This window comes from Mobula birostris, chromosome 21 (genome assembly GCF_030028105.1).
Source record: "Mobula birostris isolate sMobBir1 chromosome 21, sMobBir1.hap1, whole genome shotgun sequence".
Lineage (NCBI taxonomy): Eukaryota > Metazoa > Chordata > Chondrichthyes > Myliobatiformes > Myliobatidae > Mobula > Mobula birostris.
Window position 1 is genome coordinate 50,059,638 of NC_092390.1, and position 20,911 is coordinate 50,080,548.

Consider the following 20,911-nt stretch of genomic DNA (forward strand, 5'->3'; position numbering starts at 1 on the left):
ATGGTATTGGGGGTAGGGTACTGACGTGGATCGTAAATTGGTTGGCAGACAGGAAACAAAGAGTGGGGATTAATGGGTCCCTTTCAGAATGGCAGGCGGTGATTAGTGGGGTACCACAAGGCTCGATGCTGGGACCGCAGCTATTTACAATATACATTAATGATTTAGATGAAGGGATTAAAAGTAACATTAGCAAATTTGCAGATGACACAAAGCTGGGTGACAAGTGTGAAATGTGCGGAGGTTGTTGAGATAATGCAGGATGACTTGGACAGGTTGGGTGAGTGGGCAGATGCATGGCAGATGCAGTTTAATGTGGATAAATGTGAGGTTATTCACTTTGGTGGCAAGAACAGGAAGGCAGATTACCATTTGAATGGTGTCAAGTTAGGAAAAGGGGAAGTACAATGAGATCTTGGTGTCCTTGTTCATCAGTCACTGAAAGTAAGTATGCAGGTACAGCAGGCAGTGAAGAAAGCTAATGGCATGCTGGCCTTCATAACAAGGGGAATTGAGTATAGGAGCAAAGAGGTCCTTCTGCAGTTGTACAGGGCCCTGGTGAGACCACACCTGGAGTATTGTGTACAGTTTTGGTCTCCAAATTTGAGGAAGGACATTCTTGCTATTGAGGGAGTGCAGCGGAGGTTCACGAGGTTAATTCCCGGGATGGCGGGACTGTCATATGTTGAAAGATTGGAGCGACTGGGCTTGTATACACTGGAAGTTAGAAGGATGAGAGGGGATCTGATTGTAATATATAAGATTATTAAGGGATTGGACACGCTAGAGGCAGGAAACATGTTCCCGATGTTGGGGGAGTCCAGAACCAGAGGCCACAATTTGAGAATAAGGGGTAGGCCATTTAGAACGGAGTTGAGGGAAAAATCTTTTCACCCAGAGAGCTGTGGATCTGTGGAATGCTCTGCCTCAGAAGGCAGTGGAGGCCAAGTCTCTGGATGCTTTCAAGAAAGAGTTAGATAGAGCCCTTAATGATAGCGGAGTCAAAGGATATGGGGAGAAGGCAGGAATGGGGTACTGATTATGGATGATCAGCCATGATCACTGTGAATGGCGGTGCTGGCTCGAAGGGCCGAATAGCCTACTCCTGCACTTATTGTCTATTATGGAGTTAAAAATAATGTATTCTTTAAGAGAAATGAAATGCTAGTAAGAATGATTTCCTCCACACTGATAGCAGTTTTCAAGTTTGATTGGCTGAGGGCATTGCAAAAATTTACATTTATATGGCCTGAGAAATCATATTCTTATAGATGCTGCCTGGCCTGCCGCATTCACCAGCATTTTTTGTGTGTGTTGCTTCTAACTTAACTGTTAGCTTTGGTTTAGTAAAAACAATTCAGCCCAGAAGATTATGAAGTCCAGTTTATAATATCGAATTGTATAACATGTGCCATTCAATTTTAGAAATGTTAGCAAGGCAGTGTGTGGAACAATCAGTAGACAAAATGAGTTTAACATTTGCTAACTCCTTACCTTGAAATCGTGTATAACCCAGAGTCTCTCCACGGAAACTCTTATAGTACTTTACTCCATATACTATAATTGGTCGGCGAAGTATATGTGCCAAAACAAAAATGTGGGTTTGCTCTAGACTGGCTCCAGGCTAAAGTGAATAAAATAATGAATTCAAATTAATAATTCCATTCAAAATAGGTTGATCTCTTATGTAAAGATAAAGAAGATACATTTTAATTGTTTCCAATATATCTTTTGTAAACAAAGTGAGAATTGGGAATCATGCAATCGACGACCAATTTGAAAAACATGAATACAATCTCGTTAAGACAAATTCTGCATGCATTTATGACATACAGATTTCTCATTTTCACAGATATGCTATTTACTCTGAGATTCATGCAAGCAAGGAATTTCAATGTAGCATGTTGTATATGCCAATAAACTAAACCAGAGTTGTTGGGAGATCCAGGAATACTAAATGTGGAAATTTTGATAAAAGATATGTCACATTCTCCCAATCTCTGAATTTTATTTTTTCATTCTGCTGTTCCTCAGGAGCAAGAAATATCATACAACGTACATAGATCTGTAATCACGCAGCTGATGAGATCAAACGTAATTAGGTTTTACCTAGAAATATTAATTCTCCCTTCCCCACTCTACACGATTCAGCTATAGTCAAAGAACACTACAGCACAAACAGGTCCTTCAGCCCATTTAGTTTGTGACCTGTCTAGTCCCAACAAAGCAGATGAGCTTAGAGTGCGGATCAGTACTTGGAGCTACAATGTTGTGCCATTACAGAGACTTGGATGGCTCATGGGCAGGAATGGCTACCTAGAGTGCCAGGCTTTAGAGGTTTCAGAAAGGACAGGGAGGGAGGCAAAAGAGGTGGAGGCATGGCACTGCTGATCAGGGATAGTGATATGGCTGCAGAAAAGGAGGAAGTCATGGAGGGATGGTCTACTCTGTGGGTGGAAGTTAGAAACAGGAAGGGGTCAATAACTACACTGGGTGTTTTTTTATAGGCCACCCAATAATAACAGGGACATCGAACGAGTAGATATGGAGACAGATTCTGGAAAGGTGCAGTAATAACAGGGTTATCATGATGGGAGATTTTAATTTCCCCAATATTGATTGGCATCTCCCTAAAGCGAGGGGTTTAGATGGGGTGGAGTTTGTTAGGTATGTTCAGGAAGATTTCCTGACACAGTATGTAGATAAGCCTACAAGAGGAGAGGCTGTACTTGATCAGGTATTGTGATATGAACCTGGTCAGATGTCAGGTCTCTCAGTGGGAGAGCATTTTGGAGATAGTGATCACGATTCTATCTCCTTCACCATAGCATTGGAGAGGGATAGGAACAGACAAGTTAGGAAAGTGCTTAATTGGACTAAGGGGAAATATGAAGCTATCAGGCAGGAACTTGGAAGCATAAATTGGGAGCAGATGTTCTCAGGGAAATGTACAGCAGAAATATGGAAAATGTTCAGGAGATATTTGCATGGCATTCTGCACAGGTACATTCCAATGAGACAGGGAAAGAATGGTAGGATACAGGAACCGTGGTGCATAAAGGCAGTTGAAAATCTAGTCAAGAACAAAAGCTTACGAAAGGTTCAAAAAAACTAGGTAATGATAGAGATCTAGAAAATTATAAGGCTAGCAGGAAGGAGTTTAAGAATGAAATTAGGAGAGCCAGAAGGGGCCATGAGAAGGCCTTGGCGAGCAGGATTAAAGAAAACCAAGGCACTTACAAGTATGTGAAGAGCAAGAGGATAAGACGTGAGAGAATAGGACCAATCAGGTGTGACAGTGGAAAAGTGTGTACGGAACCGGAGGAGGTAGCGGAGGTCCTTAATGAATATTTTTCTTCAGTATTCACTACAGAAGAGGACCTTGGCAATTGTAGTGATGAGTTACAGCGGACTGAAAAGCTTGAACATATAGACATTAAGAAAGAGGATGTGCTGGAGCTTTTGGAAAGCATCAAGTTGGATAAGTCACTTGGATCAGACGAGATATACCCCAGGCTACTGTGGGAAGCGAGAGAGGAGATTGCTGAGCCTCTGGCAATGACATCTGCATCATCAATGGAGACGGGAGAGGTTCCAGAGGATTGGAGGGTTGCAGATATTGTTCCCTTGCTCATGAAAGGGAATAGAGATGGCCCAGGAAATTATAGACCAGTGAGTCTTACTTCAGTGGTTGGTAAGTTGATGGAAAAGGTCTTGAGAGGCTAGATTTATGAACATTTGGAGAGGCATAATAAGATTAGGAATAGTCAGCATGGCTTTGTCAAAGGCAGGTCATGTCTTACGAGCCTGATTGAATTTTTTGAGGATGTGACTAAACACACTGATGAAGGTAGAGAAATAGATGTAGTGCATATGGATTTCAGCAAGGAATTTGATAAGGTACCACATGCAAGGCTTATTGAGAAAGTAAGAAGGCATGCGATCCAAGGGGACCTTGCTTTGTGGATCCAGAACTGGTGTGCACACAGAAGGCAAAGAGTGGTTGTAGAGGGGTCATATTCTGCATGGAGGTCGGTGACCAGTGGTATGCCTCAGGGATCTGTTCTGGGAACCCTTCCCTTCATGATTGTTATAAATAACCTGGATGAGGAAGTGGAGGGGTGGATTAGTAAATTGCTGATGGCACAAATGTTGGGGATATTGTGGATGATATGAAGGGCTGTCAGAGGTTACAGCAGGACATCGATAGGATGCAAAACTGGGCTGAGAAGTGGCAGATGGAGTTCAAACCAGTAAGTGTGAGGTGGTTCATTTTGGTAGATCAAATATGATGGCAGAATATAATATTAATGGTAAGACTCTTAGCAGTGTGGAGAATCAGAGGGATCTTGGGGTCCGAGTCCACAGGACCCTCAAAGCTGCTGCGCAGGTTGACTGCGTGATTAAGAAGGCATATTGGCGTTCATCAACCGTAGGATTGAGTTCAAGAGCCGAGATGTAATGATGCAGCTATACAGGACCTGATCAGACCCCACTTGGAGTACTGTGCTTAGTTCTGGTCGCCTCACTACAGGAAGGATGTGGAAACTATAGAAAGGGTGCAGTGGAGATTTGCAAGAGTGTTGCCTGGATTGGCGAGCATGCCTTATGAGAATAGATTGAGTGAACTTGGCCTTTTCTCCTTGGAGCAACAGAGGATGACCTGATAGAGGTGAATAAGATGATGAAAGGCTTTGATCATGTGGATAGTCGGAGGCTTTTTCCCAGGGCTGAAATGACAATCACGAGAGGAAACAGTTTTAAGGTGATTGGAAGTAGGTACAGAGGAGATGTCACGGGAAAATTTACTACCAATCCCTCCACTTGCTCATCCAGGTCATCTATAAAAATCACGCAGAGTGGTGAGTGCATGGAATGGGCTGCCAGCAACGGTGGTAGAGGCGGATACAATAGGGTCTTTTAAGAGACTCCTGGATAGGTACATGGAGCTTAGAAAAATAGAGGGCTATGGGTTACCTGAGGTAATTTCTAAAGTAATTACATGTTTGGCACAGCGTTGTGGGCCAAAAGGCCTGTATTGTGTTGTAGGTTTTTCCTATGTTTCTATGACCTGCACCCAAGACCATAGCCCTCCATACCCATCCCAAGTTTAGGTACCTACCCAAATTTCTCTTAAATGTTGAAATCAAACAGGAATCCATCCACTGACAGCTCACACTTTCACCACCCAGTGAGTGAAAGTCCCCCTCATGTTTCCCTTAAACATTTCACCTTTCAGCACTAACCCATGACCTACAGTACTGGTCTCACACAATTTATATTTCTCTTTAGTCCCTTCACTTTCAATTTCCCATATTAAAAACAAACTGATCTAATGATTTAAGCAGCTGTTTGCCGAGCCTCTTCAGAACCAATATATAGTTAATACATACTTCTACCAAATTAGGCACAAAATATTATCACTGCTCAAGAGACATTCCTTGAACTGTTGTAGGAAATTAAGAATCATTATTACCAATCTTTGTAAAAAGTATCTAACTAGATTTAAGTGCATGCAAGATACCAGCTAAATATTTTTGCAGTCAATGCTTTTGTTTAACCGTTTTTGGACTTCAACAATCCATTACTTGTACCCATTTCCTTATCTCTTGTGCATGGTATTGTTAAATGAAGTTAACAGTTAATCTGATTTAATCTACCTACTTGTTGCAACACTTTCCAAATTAATAGTGCTGTAAGCAATACTTGTCACCTCCTGTCCTCACTTCAAATTTGGGATACTAAGGATCTGGAGCATTTCTTAACTCTGCCGTGTGTCATAGCTCCTACTGGTTAAGTTTCCAAATATTTATAAGTGATTTTTATGGTTATGGATTTTTTTTAAACCAAAAAAAATTATTTTTACCCAATTAGTTGGAAGAATAAAATGCAATCCACTGGTGAGAATAATTTACATAAATAAACACCATATGATAAGGCTAGTTAAAAACTCTGGTCAATTAAATTAGGACACTTACAAAGTGAATATGGTATGTAGGAGATTGGACATTGTGATGGTGCAGAGGATGCATGCCAAGGAAAGGGAAAGAAGGTCAAAGGATAAATGCCAGGAAAGCAGACAAAATTAAGTACAATGGAATCCTTGTAGTGGAACATTTTTAAAGCAGTACAAAATGAAAAAAAGAGCATTCAAAACATGCAATTCCTCATTACAGTCAGCATGAAGCAGATAAAGTGCCTTGTACAGAAAATACCCTAAATGAATTGAAAAGTTGTAACATACTTTTGTACTATCATACGAAAAAGACATGCACCAAGTAAGCAGCACATATCGTGCTGAAATTAAGAAATTATGAAATGTTTTATAAAAGGACTTAAGAGAATGATAGCTTGACCAAACAAACAGTAGCCTGAGGGGCAATCTCCTCTTATATTTTGTCTTATTGCCAGACATTCAAACCATGGCCCACAATCAGCAACTGTTTGTTTGCCAAGTGAAGGGAGCACCCCTGAAGTTTGAAGATAAAGTTGACATTCAATGTTGAAATTACTCTGATAAAAGTTCTTTTCTGTTTAAATTATTGATTTAAATTTATTGCAAGAAATGGCCAAGTAGGAGAGATGAGCACGCTTGTCCAAAATAAAAACAGAATTGAAGAAAGGTCATAGACTTGAAACAGACTTTCTTGCCAGAAAATGTCTGAACAGCAGATTTTTGCTTTTGAAATGTTTTAAGTCTGACTGTAAAAGTTTTCACCATAATTAACCAGAGAACGAGATTAAACAGTTGACGGTTTTGGTGTGGTGTACTGCAGGTCAAAAATTCCAAAAAGCATGACTACAAATGTTGAGTCTTTTTGAAGTCAGCAGTAATGCCATTTACCTGACTTGCAAGAGAGAGAATGAATGCCCAGTCTTCCTGCCACTGCTCCTCCCGCAGAGAGAAATGCAACCCAAAGCTCTGAGAGTACCATGACTCCCATTCCTTCCAGCGTGTATAAAACCTAACAAGGAAAAAGATTAGATGCAATAATTGTATATATGAAAGTAAAGTCTGCAAATAATACCACTGACCTTATAGTTTGCTCTTCAACACAGAAGTATCTAGGGCAGGGATACCCAATCAGTGGTATAAAGACCATACTGATCCATTCTAATGGCCTATGAAATTCTACCATGCACAAATCCAAAATTTACCTGGTAGAGCAAGCTCTTCCTCTGGGATCTCATTGCATTAAGAGCACTGTGGTGTTGTTCAAGTTAGGGTAAGGTTCAAGTTGATTATAGGCTAGATCAGGCAAGGATGGAAGGATGGAGGAGATGAGAGTTTTCAAACTCACATAGTAGGAGGTGCTAGATTTTACTGAAACATCCTATGTATTCCAACTTACAAAAATGAAATTGCAACTTGGTGAGTTAAATATGAAATAAGTATCAGGAAGAAATGAATAACTTAGCAAAAAAGTCACTATAAAGAATGAGCATTAAGCTTGCACTTACATAATACATTAAAATACCATCTTTAAGAGCCACATGAACAGTAGTCAGACCTCAGCTAAGTTCACATCCATATGACAAACTTATCACCAGTCAACACATTCTTATTGAAGCTAATGGTGAACCTAGATAATTGATGCATAAGCCCATGTACCACCACTAACATACAGCTTTTTGTTAGTACTTGATATAATATGAACTGTGAGGGGGAGTAGGTAGCCACAAAACAGTGTCTAAAGTCTAGATTTTCTCACAAGAGAAAACACTCCTCCATTAAAACCGTTTAGGAACTTGCCTGCTTCAATCCAAGTCATCCTTCACACTTCTAAATTCTGGTGGATCTAAGCCTAGCCTGTACAGCCTTACCTCATAAGACAATCCACCCATTCCTGTGTACATTAATTAAGATTAGGTATTAACATTTTTATTTAAATTTGACAAGATTGCACACAGAGCTGCAGAACCAGTGTGCTGAACAGCTGAGGAATAACCTTCCTACTTTGATTTGCAAGTTTTTATGTCTATTAAGCAGCTGGATAGAAATTAGATTGAAGCATAAACTGATTTCCACTGCAAGTCTGCTGTATTAATTTCTTCAGATTCAAAGCAAATGCGAACCTGATTATTTTTGTAAATTTCCACCCTTTGGTTTTCATTACCCACTGGTGTATAATAAATAAATGTTGATATTAAAAGATGTTAGAAAGACAACAAGCAACTTGATAAATTCAAAAATCTCTCAGCTCCGAGAATTAGGTCAATATAGAAAATTAGAATGCTAAGACTCAATTAGGACAACAGCAAATATGACCAATCTCAATAAAAAGAAATATGGGAATACGCCAAAATCACTGGACTGATAGGTCATGGAAGTCTATAGCATAGGAAGTTAAATTTTCAAGTGTGTGAAAGCATATATTGTCTCTTGATGCATGACCCACATTAGCTGCTAAAACCATGCTGTTGGACTTTGGGGTGAAGAGGGCTATTACAATAGGTTATTGGAATCTTCTGCATTGCTCAGGCAAGTCCCAAAGTTTGCCAAGATCTCAAGTTAGGTCATATTGATGTTGAACTTTAAAGAGCAATTGCTAAACTTATATCAATTCACAGAAACAACTTTATAAAAGCAATAATTAGAATGTTAGTTGGAAGTGTCATTACTTGCTTTCAGTCAATTACAAGAACTTGCTGGAGCACTTTTATAGATTGAACTGAATAAACTTTCTTTGCAAATATCAACATTGTAGTTAAAACTCATACCAATGTGAGCAGTCATGCAAGCTGTCATGAAGAGCTTTCCGCAGAACCGAATCTTTGTCATAAATACCCCACGTTGCTTGTAGTACTGAGTCAAGCAGACAGTCACCTGCTGTGCGATTCCAGAGAGCATACAGTCGACTATCAAGACGGCTTCCAAGTTCCAAAGACCAGTTTATAATAGGGGACTCCTCTTCTAATTCTATAAATCCAGAATATGAGATTTTAAATAACCAACTAATCTGCAAATTAAAGGTTAACAAAAAATACCTTTTCACAATATTGACACTGATGAAATAATTGGATTTACTTAAAGAAAAAAAGATCATCAGTGCTCCAGTTGTTACAAATTTGAATACTTCAGTAGGGTAACAAGAGGATGGTACTTACCTTAAGAGCATGGGTTAGTTCATAAATCTCTGGACAGTCAATCCTCAAATAGATAATAAATTAGACTTTTGTACTCAAAGGTCAAACAATTAACTGCTGACAGCAGGAATGAAGAAAACTGACCCACTCCTGCACATCTTATGGGACAGATATAGGCCATACAATCCCTTGAGTCTGTCATGTAATTAAAACCATTAAACTGTTTCTTCACATAAGCAGGGGAAGAAAAAGAGAAGGAGGGCAAGAGACTGGTGGCTGAGTGTGGTGGAAGGCGGCAAACCCTGGACTTCACATAGTAGATCACCTCTTTGCACTGCTCCAAATTAACCCCAGACCATTCAAGGAAGACATACACATTGTATAATTTAAACTAAACTCCAATAATTGTCAGAAATTTTATCAATTCAAATAGAATTTTAAAAACTACCTTTCTGTACATCCCGATCAAGCACCTCATCAAACAGCTTTTCCTGGACAGACGGTGGGAGATCTTCAACATCTGCAAGAAATAAATGGCAAATTCAGATCATACAATTTCACTCATTCTTAGCACCAATCCACAAACATGTAAAATTTCTGGTATCTAGCAAGTTCCTGGACCATAAAGCACTTAAGCAATTCCGTTTCATATGTTCATTTTTATTCATTCCATTCCATGTTCGAGACCAGCATTTATTGCCTATCCATAATTGCTCAAGAAGTTTACCATCATGCTGTCGTCTTCAGTCCTGCTGATAATGAACAGGCTTTGGGGGGTATGATGGTCCAAACAAGTTCTCAGTCAACAGTAGCCACCAGGATGTTGGTGATGGGGGATTCATAACTGATAAGAGGCTAGTAGTTAAAAGACTCCTTTTGGAGGTGGCCTCTGATTGTGACTTGCTACATACTTAGCGGACACTTCATTTGATACACCGGCACACCTGCTCGTTAATGCAAATATCTAATCAGCCAATCATGTGACATCAGCTCAATGCATAAAAGCATATGGACATGGTCAAGAGGTTCAGTTGTTGTTGAGACCAAACATCAAAATAGGGAAGATATATGATGTCAGTGACTTTGACCGTGGAATAATTGCTGGTGCCAGGCAAGGCAGTTTGAGTATCTCAGAAACTGCTGATCTCCTGGGATTTTCATGCACAACAGTCTCTAGAGCTTGCAGAGAATGGTGCAAAGAACAAAAAGCATCCAATGTGCAAAAAAAACAGCTTGCTAATGAGGTCAAAGGATAATGGCCACACTGGTTCAAGCTAACAGGAAGCTAACATGTGTTACAACAGTGGTGTGCAGATAAGCATCTCTGAATGCACAACACATCAAACCTTGAAGTTTGGGAGCAGGCTCAGTGGGACATGGTAATGGACAGGAAGGCTTATGTGGTCTATTTATAGTTGGTGGCCACTTTATTAGGTACAAGATACCTAATAAAGTAGCCACTGAGTATAAAAGTTGTGAAAATCTAGAACTTCTTGCATACAGGTGAATAGAAACATTAGCTAACATCCCCACTTCTCAACGTATGGTCAGTAGAGGAAGTAGGAGGGAGGGAATTTGGTGGAATTTTGTTCACCGGGAAAAATTTATATTCATACCATCAGGCCACCTTCGTCTATTCCCCACTCTGACCTTTTACTTCTTATCTGCCTATTACTTCCCCTTGGGTTCCCCCCCCCACACCCTTTCTCCTTTTGCCTACTCTCCCACATGTTTAAGGTATATATTAGAATTAAAGGTTCAATATTGCAGGTTTGATGGAAATTAAGCTTCCACAATGACTACAGTTATAAAATACTTAAATGAATATCAATGTTCAAATATTCTGAAAACATCCATAAAATTCACATCTGAATTGTCAATCATATTGCAAAGGAATAGAAAATTATATCTTTTGGAAGCAACACAATAACTTGATAGAACTTGCTCTACACAGGAACAGGTTGCACTTGTACATTCAGGAATGTTAATTTCATCAGCAACAAGTTATTAATAGAAATTTCGAACAAATTCACCACTATCAAAGTAGAAAGATAATATATGAAGCAGGACTAAATGTAAATGTAAAAATATTTTTAAGATTAAGATGCATTCAAATTTCTAATGAATACACAGAAAAAGAGTTTCTGCCCAGATGGAAGGTAGTAAGACGAGATACAAGACCACAGATGCTGGAATCTGGAGCAAGAAACAATCTGTTTCACATCTGAGGTGCGGGGGGAGGCAAAGGAATTGTAAACGTTTCTGGTGAAAACCCTGTATTAACAATTCCCCTCCCCCATTAATGGTGCTCAAACTGCTGAGCTCTTGCAAATTGTTTGATAATAGATCGATGTTGGCTTTAAAAAAAATGCACAAGAAACAGCGCCATGTCATTTGTCATCTGGCACTTAATCTCCTACCTCAACATAATTTTCTGCACTTTCACCATAATTCCAATTGCCTTAATATCAGTAACCAGTTTTTGAATCCAGTCAACAATGAGGCTCCTTTCACCTCTTCTATTCCCATCATCCAGGGTCTCACTCTTACCCAAAAAGGCAACAATTAATTTGCATTTCATCCAATCTAGTACTGACTGTTCACAATGTGGTCTCGCTCACATTGGATATTGGAAAAACCATGGATTGGGTATTCACTTTGCTAAGCGTCTGTGCTTATTTTGCTAAAATGAGCCGAAGCTTTCACATGCCTGTCACTTTAATTCAACTTACCACTCAAACTCCATCCTCTGTGACCTCCAGGATAGCTATATAAAGCCACAATGCAAGGTCAAGAATCAACTTCTCATGTTTTGTCTGGCATGCTGCAATGTTCGAGACTAAATATTGAATTCTCCAACTTTAAGCAACCATCTTTTATTCCCGTTTGTATCAGGGCTGGCTGTTTTTACCTACAATTGCCCATTTCCTCCTCCTCTCATTTGTACAAGTCTGGTCTCCTGGACATGTCCTAGGTTCGATCTATACAAAATTATGGAGACAATGATCTGTTCTGATGTGTTGACCACCCTTCTGCTCCACAGATAAGACTTGTAACACAATACTGTTACCTGACCTGCTGAATTTCCTCCAGCAGTTTGTTTTTTGCTATATAACATTAGAGACTTTACCCGGCATTAACAACACATTACATACAATAGTCCCTTGACAGTATTTTACCCTCTCAGAGAAATTCCCATTACTGCCCCCGCCCTTCACTTTCTTCGTCACCCAGTCTGAAGATCTAGGATCTGATGTGTTAACAGTTTCCTTTCACTGGTACTGCTTCACCTGCTTACATTTCCCAGCAATTTTTGTCAGTTAAAAATTTCACTGATGCAATTTTCTGAATAAAGCTTATACTTTTCTTCTAAATGAGAAAAACACAAAATTTCTGGTACTTGTCAAGCTCCTTCAAAATTTTTTTTTTCACATTAGCAAGATCCTCTAAAGTTGTTACAAACTCCAATCAGTATGGACACAGCCTGGTCAAACATCACACTTGTCAATCCAGTTACACCAGACATCAAGCTAGAGAACTCCTAACTGCCTCCACAGTGTATTCCTCAACTTAGGAAACCATTACTGAAACTGTGCACAGTACTTTGGGTGTGGCCTTACCAACACATTAGTGATGATATTTTTTATATAGTGGTGCTAGAAAGTTTATGAACCCTGTAGATTTTTCTTTCTGCATAAATGACCTAAAATGTGATCAGATCTTCACACAAATCCTAAAACTAGATAAAGAGAACCCAATTAAATAAATAATGCAAAAAACATTATACTTGTCACTTATTTATTGAGAAAGATGATCCAATATTACATGTATACATTGGAAAAGGTATGTGAACCTTTGCTTTGAGTAACTGGTGTGACCATCTTGTACAGCGATAGCTTCAACCAAACATTTCCAGTAACTATTGATCAGTCCTGCACATTGACTTGCAGGAATTTTAGGCCATTCCTCCTTACAAAACTACTTTAACTCTGGGATGCTGGTGGGCTTCCTAGTGTGCACTGCTTGCTTCAGGTCCTTTCACAACATTTCTACAGGACTTTGACTCGGCCATTCCAAAACACAAATTTTCTTTTTAAACCATTCTGTTGTTAATTTATTCTTGCCTTTCAGATCATTGTCTTGTTGCATTATCCAACTTCTTTTAAGCTTCAGGTGATGGACTACTACCTTGACATTATCCTGAAAAATATCCTGATACAATTTTTGAATTCATTGCTCCCTCAACAATTGCAAGCTGTCCAGGCTCTGAGGCAGCAAAGCAGCCCCAACCATGATGCTCCTTCCACCATGCTTCACAGTTGAGATGAGGTTTTGGCGTTGGTGTGCAGTGTCCTTTTTCCTCCAAACATAGCAATGTGTATTTCTGCCAAAACGTTCAAGTTTTGTCTCATCTGTCCACAGAATATTGTCCCAGAAGTGTTGTAGATCATCCAGGTGGCTTTTTGCAAACTTGAGACATGCAGCAATAACATTTTTGAGCTGTGGTTTCTTCTATGGTCTCCTTCCATGATCACCATTCTTGTTCAGTATTTTTCTTACAATGGACACTTGAACAGAGACTTTAGCAAGTTCTAGAGATTTCTGCAGATCTTTTGCTGTTACCCTTGGATTCTTTTTCACCTCTTTCAGCATTACACATTGTGCTCTTGCTGTGATCTTTTGCAGGACACCCACTTCTAGGGAAAGAAGCAACAGTACTATAATTCCTCCATTTGTAAACAAAAAACTCCTACCATGGACTGATGAACACTCAGGGCTTCAGAAATGCTTTTGTAACCTTTTCCAGCTTCATGCATCTCTACAATTCTTCTTCTAAGGTCCTCTAAAAGCTGTTTTGATCAAGGCGTGGTGTACATATACAGATCTTTCTTGAGAAGAGCAGGCTCTGTCCGTAACCTGACTGTGTCTTTTTTCATTAGGCAGGGCACCTCTACAACCCAGACCTCCAATCTCATCTCATTGATTGGAGCATCTGAATCCAATTAGCTTTTGTAGAAGGCATTACCCCAGAGATTCACATACTTTTTCCAACAAATATATGTAACATTGGATCATTTTTCTCAATAAATAAATGAATAAGTATAATGTTTTTGTTATTTATTTGGGTTCTCTTCATCTTGAGGACTTGCATGAAGATCTTATCACATTTTAGGCCATATTTATGCACAAGTAAAGAAAATCATACAGGGTTCACAAACTTTCTAGCACCGCTGTACTATATTCCATCTGTAATAAAGGACAACAGTATATTTAACTTTCTTTCTAAGAAATGAGATCAGACATTTAAGTTCCTCTTTTGGCATCAAAATTATAAATTTCCAAGTTTTGTTTTTTGAAGGTCCCAATTCTGAAACAGACCAGATATTCCCTGCCACCATAAGCAGAAAAGGCTTCCTTACATTTTCTCAATTCATTTGAAATACCAAAACCTCAGTATTATTACTATGTTCAATAATTTCTTGATAGTGTAATCATTGGAGCTCTGGCAACATTGCAAATATGCTGCATTACCAAAGGTTAATACATCCAGCTGGAACAAAGAACATATGATGTAGTCTAACCAAACCTTTATACAAGTTTACAACAAAAAATGCTGCTTTATGCTGTAGCTCCCAACATAGAAAGGCTCCCATTTCATTAGCCTTACCTTGACATGTCTGCCTATGCCCTCATCGATACTACGATGAACTCAAACTCAGGTTGGTGGAGCAACATCTCAAATTCCATCTGAGTAGCCTCCAATCAGATGGCAGGAACATCAGTTTTTCCAAATTCTGGTAATTTCTCCTCCTCCCATTTTCAATTCATCATTCTGGTTACCCTCATCCCTTCTCTTCTGCTCACAAGTCTGTCAGCTCCCTTGGGTGCCCTTCGTCCTTCACTTTCTTCAATGGTCCATTGTCCTCTCCTAACAGATTCCTTCTTCAGCCCATTAACCTCTCCCAGGCAACTGCTCCCAGCTTTATACTTCATCCTTCTCCCAACACCCCTTCAATTTCACCTCAAAGCTTCCAGCTTCTACTACTCCCCCTACCTTTTTATTCTGACTTGTGCACATTTCCTCTTCATTCCAGATGAAGAGTCTCAGTCCAAAACACTGTTTATTCCCCTCCATAGATGCCATCCAACTTGCTAAGTTCCTCCAAAATTGTGTTGCTCAAGATGTTCCTTGAAATCTGCAGAATCTCATGAGCCTAAAACTATTTCTTTTTAAATCTTCCACTTATGAGCTCTGTACACAAACCTCATCTTAGTGAATTTCTACAGCAAGTAGTTTTTCACAATTTATTCAGATCTATTATTTTGCAAGGAGAGGCCTTTTTGATTCTATATACAGGTGTCCCCCACTTTTCAAGCGTTTGCTTTATGAAACCTCACTGTTACAAAAGACCTACATTAGTACCCTGTTTTCGCTTTCAAAGGTGTTTTCACTGTTACGAAAAAAAAGCAGTGCGCGCCCCGGGCAGCCGCTCTCCCCCGGATTCTCGCTGGCATTACTTAAACACGAGCCTGTGAGCAGTCGTTTGCAAGATGAGTTCTATGGTATCGGAAAAGCCTGGAAGAGCTCGTAAGGGTGTTACACAGCATAAAACTAGACATAATTAAGCGTTTTGATCGTGGTGAATGAAGTAAGGGCAACGTGAGTTTGGCTTGTGGAAGCTGACAAACATGATGTTGAAGAGGTTTTGGCATCCCATGACCAAGAACTGACAGATGAAGAGCTGATGCAATTGGAGGGAAAAAGGATAACAATCGAAACTGAATGAGTAATGATAAAGTAAGACTTTCATTTTGAAAGGGTACGTCGGTTTAGGGGATATTTGCAGGATGGTTTGAGTCCTTACAAAGAACTGCGTGATAGAAAAATGCCTGAGGCTCAGCAGTCAATTAAGCCTTCCACATCAGCCACATCGAGGCAGGCAGAGATAGAAGAAGACCTGCCTGCTCTAATGGAAACAGATGATGGCGAGATGACACCCCAGTGTCCCACTCCCCCAACCCCCAGGCCACGGACAGATACTGATTTGCAGAGAATGCAACGGTAGCCGGGAGGCACACAGCACACCTTTAAGAAAAAAGCCGAAATAAACATGCTAATTAATTAGGTGCTGCCGACACGTAACTGTCAGCCCAGATCAGAAACGACGCAATCGCAAATCGGCACTGATTTGGGCCGACAATTACGTGCTGGGAGGCACCAAATTAATTAGCATTTTTGTTTCGGCTTTTTTCTTAAAGATGTGCTGTGTGCCTCCCGGCTACCGCTGCATTCCTGTATGCTTCGCGGCAATGTATCGCTCGGCGGCCTGGAGGGTGGGGGCCGCTGCACCACCCAAACTCCGAAGACTCAGTCTAACACACCATCATCCGTGTGCTCGGCGCTGTCTTCCCGATTCCAGTAAGTGATACTACACTATACGTATGTTATTTCTACTTTATATAGGCTGTGTATTTTTACATGTTATTTGGGATGATTTGGCAGCTTCATAGCTTAAAGGTTATTGGAGAGCGCTTGCGCTGTGTTTCTGCCAACAGCGCTTGCGTGAGATTTTCGCTACGGAGAGCAGTTCAGTAATGATTGTGGAAAAGTATTTCTACTTTATAAAGACTGTGTATTTATCATATCATTCCTGCTTTTACTATATGTTACTGTTATTTTAGGTTTTATGTGTTATTTGGCATGATTTGGTAGGTTATTTTTGGGTCTGCGAACGCTCACAGAATTTTCCTATATATATAATGGTAATTGCTTCTTCGCTTTACGACATTTCGGCTTACGAACTGTTTCATAGGAACGCTCTACCTTCAGATGGCGGGGGAAACCTGTATTGATCCTTTGTTTTTAACCATAACCTGTCATTCATTTGGCACCAGCTGAAGTATAATTTTGAAAAGTTTACCGCTTCTAGCTTCTCACATCCAATTAAAGTCTGAGTCAGTCTTAGAAAAGGGGACATCAGTGTCCCTGAAAGTTACTGTCATGTTGCACAGCCATAACAAGGTATATCTAGAAATATCAAAGACAAACCATATCCTGGTTTCTACTTATAGCTTTGAAACAGCTGCCCAGAATGCGACATATGCAAAAATTAATTAACGTTTTTGTTCAAAGAACTCAAGACATAATCTGCTTTGAACAAATCAGCATTAGTTGCTCCTTGTCAATTTATGCCTCCATAAACAGGAATTATTTTTGTCCTTTGCAGTGAGGTGTCAATGGAATCTAGGTTAGTGCAGTTGACCTTTGAATTAACAGCTAATATTTAGCAGTTAAAACCATCATACAGCTTCATGATCAACAGAGCAGCCAAGACCCATCAATGCAAGTACTACTGTTAACTATGACCGGTATTTTAACTAAAATTGTTATCTTGGCTGTTACCTAGAAAAGCATTTTCATTATGTAAAGTGCTACTGGCAAGCTCAGGCAAAATTATTACCCAAGTTCCTTTTTCTTTCAAAATTCAAAGATACAAATGAAGTAAAAATGATCCATTCGGGTTGAAGACAGGGCTTAAATTGCATGATGAATTGCAAACCTACATAGCTGGATGACCTATACATTGTTCTGTGGCTATACCCTGATGGCTCATTTTTATTCAAAGGTTTCAAAGCTGAACTTAATGTCAGAGAAATGTATACAATATACATTCTGAAATGTTTTTCCGGTGGATTCCCACTGAACTTAGCATCAAAAAGCTGGAGATGAGGTATATATATGCAGTTTCATGCCAAAAGTTTCTGCTATATGAACTGCTCCATCCATGAAGATAACTGTTAGGTTACTTCATCTTAGATGCTGTTAAATTATTTATTAACTCAAAAAATGTTTTCAATTAATTCATTTTAATTTTTAATTATTTAAATTTGAATCCAAATTAATTAAATCTAAATCTTAACCCTTCTCAATTCAATTCATCACATGTAGAGGTTATTTCACCCAAAATTCTTCACCCAGATGGGCAAGCTGAGCAGGTGACAAGTCTGGACTCTGTGTCTGATCGAGCACAATCTGACCCATAAAATTTTCCCCAACCTCTAATCTTGCTGATTTCAGATTACTATATCTGACTACTATAGATTCAGTCAATGTTAAACCAGTTTCCTTCACTATTTAAAAACATCCCAAAATATGAATGCAGCCACAAAATTTACTTCCACAATTTCATTTCAATGTAATTGACATATCCTTATTTAATATAAAATGCATGGGCACAATAAAGTGAAGCCTATTTGTGCTGTAAAACTATAACTCTATTTAATGCATTACTTTATACAATCATTATAGATATTAAGTAAATACAAATTAGAACATTAACAAACCTTAGTGGAACACTATTTATTATGAATCTCATCTTAAGTATACTAATTTTTTTTAGAAAATGGATAGGCTTATTTATTTAGTCATTCAAAATTTCTGAAACTAATTTGATAAAGCGTAATTCTGCCTCAGTCTTGCACAGAACATTAATTCACGATTTTACAAATAGCCACTGCTGTGGCAGTGAACTTCTGTATGGCTTCTCAGCAAAGTAGAATAATTAACTCTTAACCATCATCACTGGGACTTGTACTGTGCAGTCTGCTGTTCTGCAGATCAATGGTAAACAGAGTCAGTTCAAACAACTTTAAATGGTTGATCAGCTTCAGTATGCTTATACAAACTCAAAATGCAAGTGCCTATTATTTAATACTACTTGAATTACGATTTGCTGATCGGTGTCTGTAACATCGTTGGTGACTAATACTCATCAGCTCTCTTGAGTAGTTCCCTAGGATAGCAACTTTTTTCATTTCAGCAAGATTTCAATATCTCAGTTGTGATGAGAAGGTTGATTCTCATTATTTTGACGCAGTGATCACTATGTATAGATACCTTAGCTAGGATCAGGGGCTCCCAACCTGGGGCCCACAGACACCTTGCTTAATGATATTGGTCCATGGCATACAAAAAAAAAAGTTGGGAACCACTGGCCAGGACAAAACATTGTATCTACCTTGTCAAGCTTTGAAAATTTTGCACACTTCAACACAGTCATATCTCACTCAGTCTGATTAATCTCTCTCATCAACTCCCCACCAGTAAGTAAATCTGCTGAAATTAATTGCACTACCTCTTTGTAAATGCATTGCTCATTTGATAAGAGATAACACCTCTACACAATACTGCAGATATGATTTCATCAGGAACTTCACAAGGCATCTTTACTGGCACTGTAAATTTTTCTAAATACCTAAATTAGCATAATTTATTCTGTCATTGATATCAAGCTGTTTCACAGCTCCCCATTCCCCCCTCATCCTTTTTTTGAAAAAAAAAGAAATATTATGATGCCATGCATACGCTATGATCCAGGAGCAACTTCTTCCCCTTTGCCATCTGATTTCTGAGTGGATATTGATCCCATAAACACTACCTCACTACTTTTTAAGCACTAATTTAATTTAACTACCAAGTTATATTTACTGTAATTCAGTTTTATTATTATGTATTGTATTGTACTGTTGCCACAAAAACAAGAAGTTTCACGACACATGCCGGTGATATTAAACCTCATTCAGGTTTTTCTTATTAACTGTAGAACAATTGATTCTTATCAACTATTGAACAGAATAAGTCAACTGACCTGCTGGTTTTGTTCCTTGCATATCAGATACTCCCTTAAGGGATACACTGTTCATTCAAGTAAAAATATCTCAAGCCACCTCCATAAAAAATACCATGCTGAATAGCTAGATGAGCTTTCACTGGCTCTCTCCACTGTCTACAAAAGGCAACATCTCCGGAAGGCAACATCCATCATTAAAACCTTCTGCTCTCTTTGGTGTCATCATACAGGAGGTACAGTTCACCTCAAGATTCACCATCATCTTCCCCCCTGCCATTAGGGTCTTGAACTGGCCTGAAAAGCCCTAACCCTACCTTGTATTTTATTTTATCTTGAAAGTTATATACAAATGTTAAATTATGCAAACTCATGCTCGTCACATTTGTAATATAATGTGCTGCAGCAAAAAGCTAATTTTCATGGCATTTGGTCACTGGTATTTAAACCCATGACAATAAACTAGAATGAACATTACATATCCAATTCAGAATCAACAGTAAAACAGAAATCTGGAATCACGTACGTTGACATTCATTTAAAATTTTTCATTCTTAAATCAATAAACTTTTGAATTCAATATCCATACAGAGTTCAGAAATAACTAAACAGAACCCCAGTGGGATCACTCATTCTACTTGTACTGAAAATGTTACTTTTTTTTATTCCTTAGAGGCATGATCATCCTTGAAAAGTATCATTTTGGGACTAGAAATCAATAAACGTAATATCGGCATTTGCATGATTTTGTCATGGTGCAAATGTTCAGTGCATTACCTACATTTTTGGCAAGCTTTATATTATTCTAAGATGGACTTTTTCATCTATGTAACTTTATATTTAACCATAATACTGGATGTCTTCGCACTGCCACATTTTGGGGGCAATCTGTAGTTATGCCCCCATACAACCGGAGCATCCAATCTGCCTCATATGATTCACTATTTCTTTGAAATGCACTTCTGACTTCTAAATTAGATTATCCCATTATTATAAAGAAGAAAACCAAGGGTATTCTGTAAATATTCAGTTAGGGGATTTAAAGGAGCATTACATACCAAGACCAGTCATTATAACCATTGAGAATGTAGTGGTGAACCAACTTTCCGACTATTCAAGTCCACCTGATGGATGATGGGGTGGGGGGGAAGGAATGAAGCTCATATGCAACTGAGAGTGTGGCAAGTTACAGGTGA

At 39.0% G+C, this 20,911-nt stretch overlaps 2 protein-coding genes across 4 annotated transcripts in view; one reads left to right on the forward strand and one right to left on the reverse strand.

The window, feature by feature from the left end:
- LOC140185779 (C-terminal-binding protein 2-like) overlaps positions 1 to 20,911 on the forward strand; it is a 371,042-nt gene that overhangs the window by 344,294 nt on the left and 5,837 nt on the right. The gene's annotated exons all lie outside the window — the stretch shown is intronic.
- Positions 1 to 20,911, reverse strand: part of LOC140185780 (ubiquitin thioesterase ZRANB1) — a 68,286-nt gene that overhangs the window by 9,146 nt on the left and 38,229 nt on the right. For all 3 annotated transcript variants that reach the window (XM_072239437.1, XM_072239435.1, XM_072239438.1), the window contains exons 5-8: positions 9,536 to 9,607; positions 8,722 to 8,920; positions 6,845 to 6,965; positions 1,495 to 1,624 (exon numbers count right to left, since the gene is read on the reverse strand). In XM_072239437.1, coding sequence (XP_072095538.1) covers positions 1,495 to 1,624; positions 6,845 to 6,965; positions 8,722 to 8,920; positions 9,536 to 9,607 — 522 coding nt within the window. The remainder of the gene's footprint in view (positions 1 to 1,494; positions 1,625 to 6,844; positions 6,966 to 8,721; positions 8,921 to 9,535; positions 9,608 to 20,911) is intronic.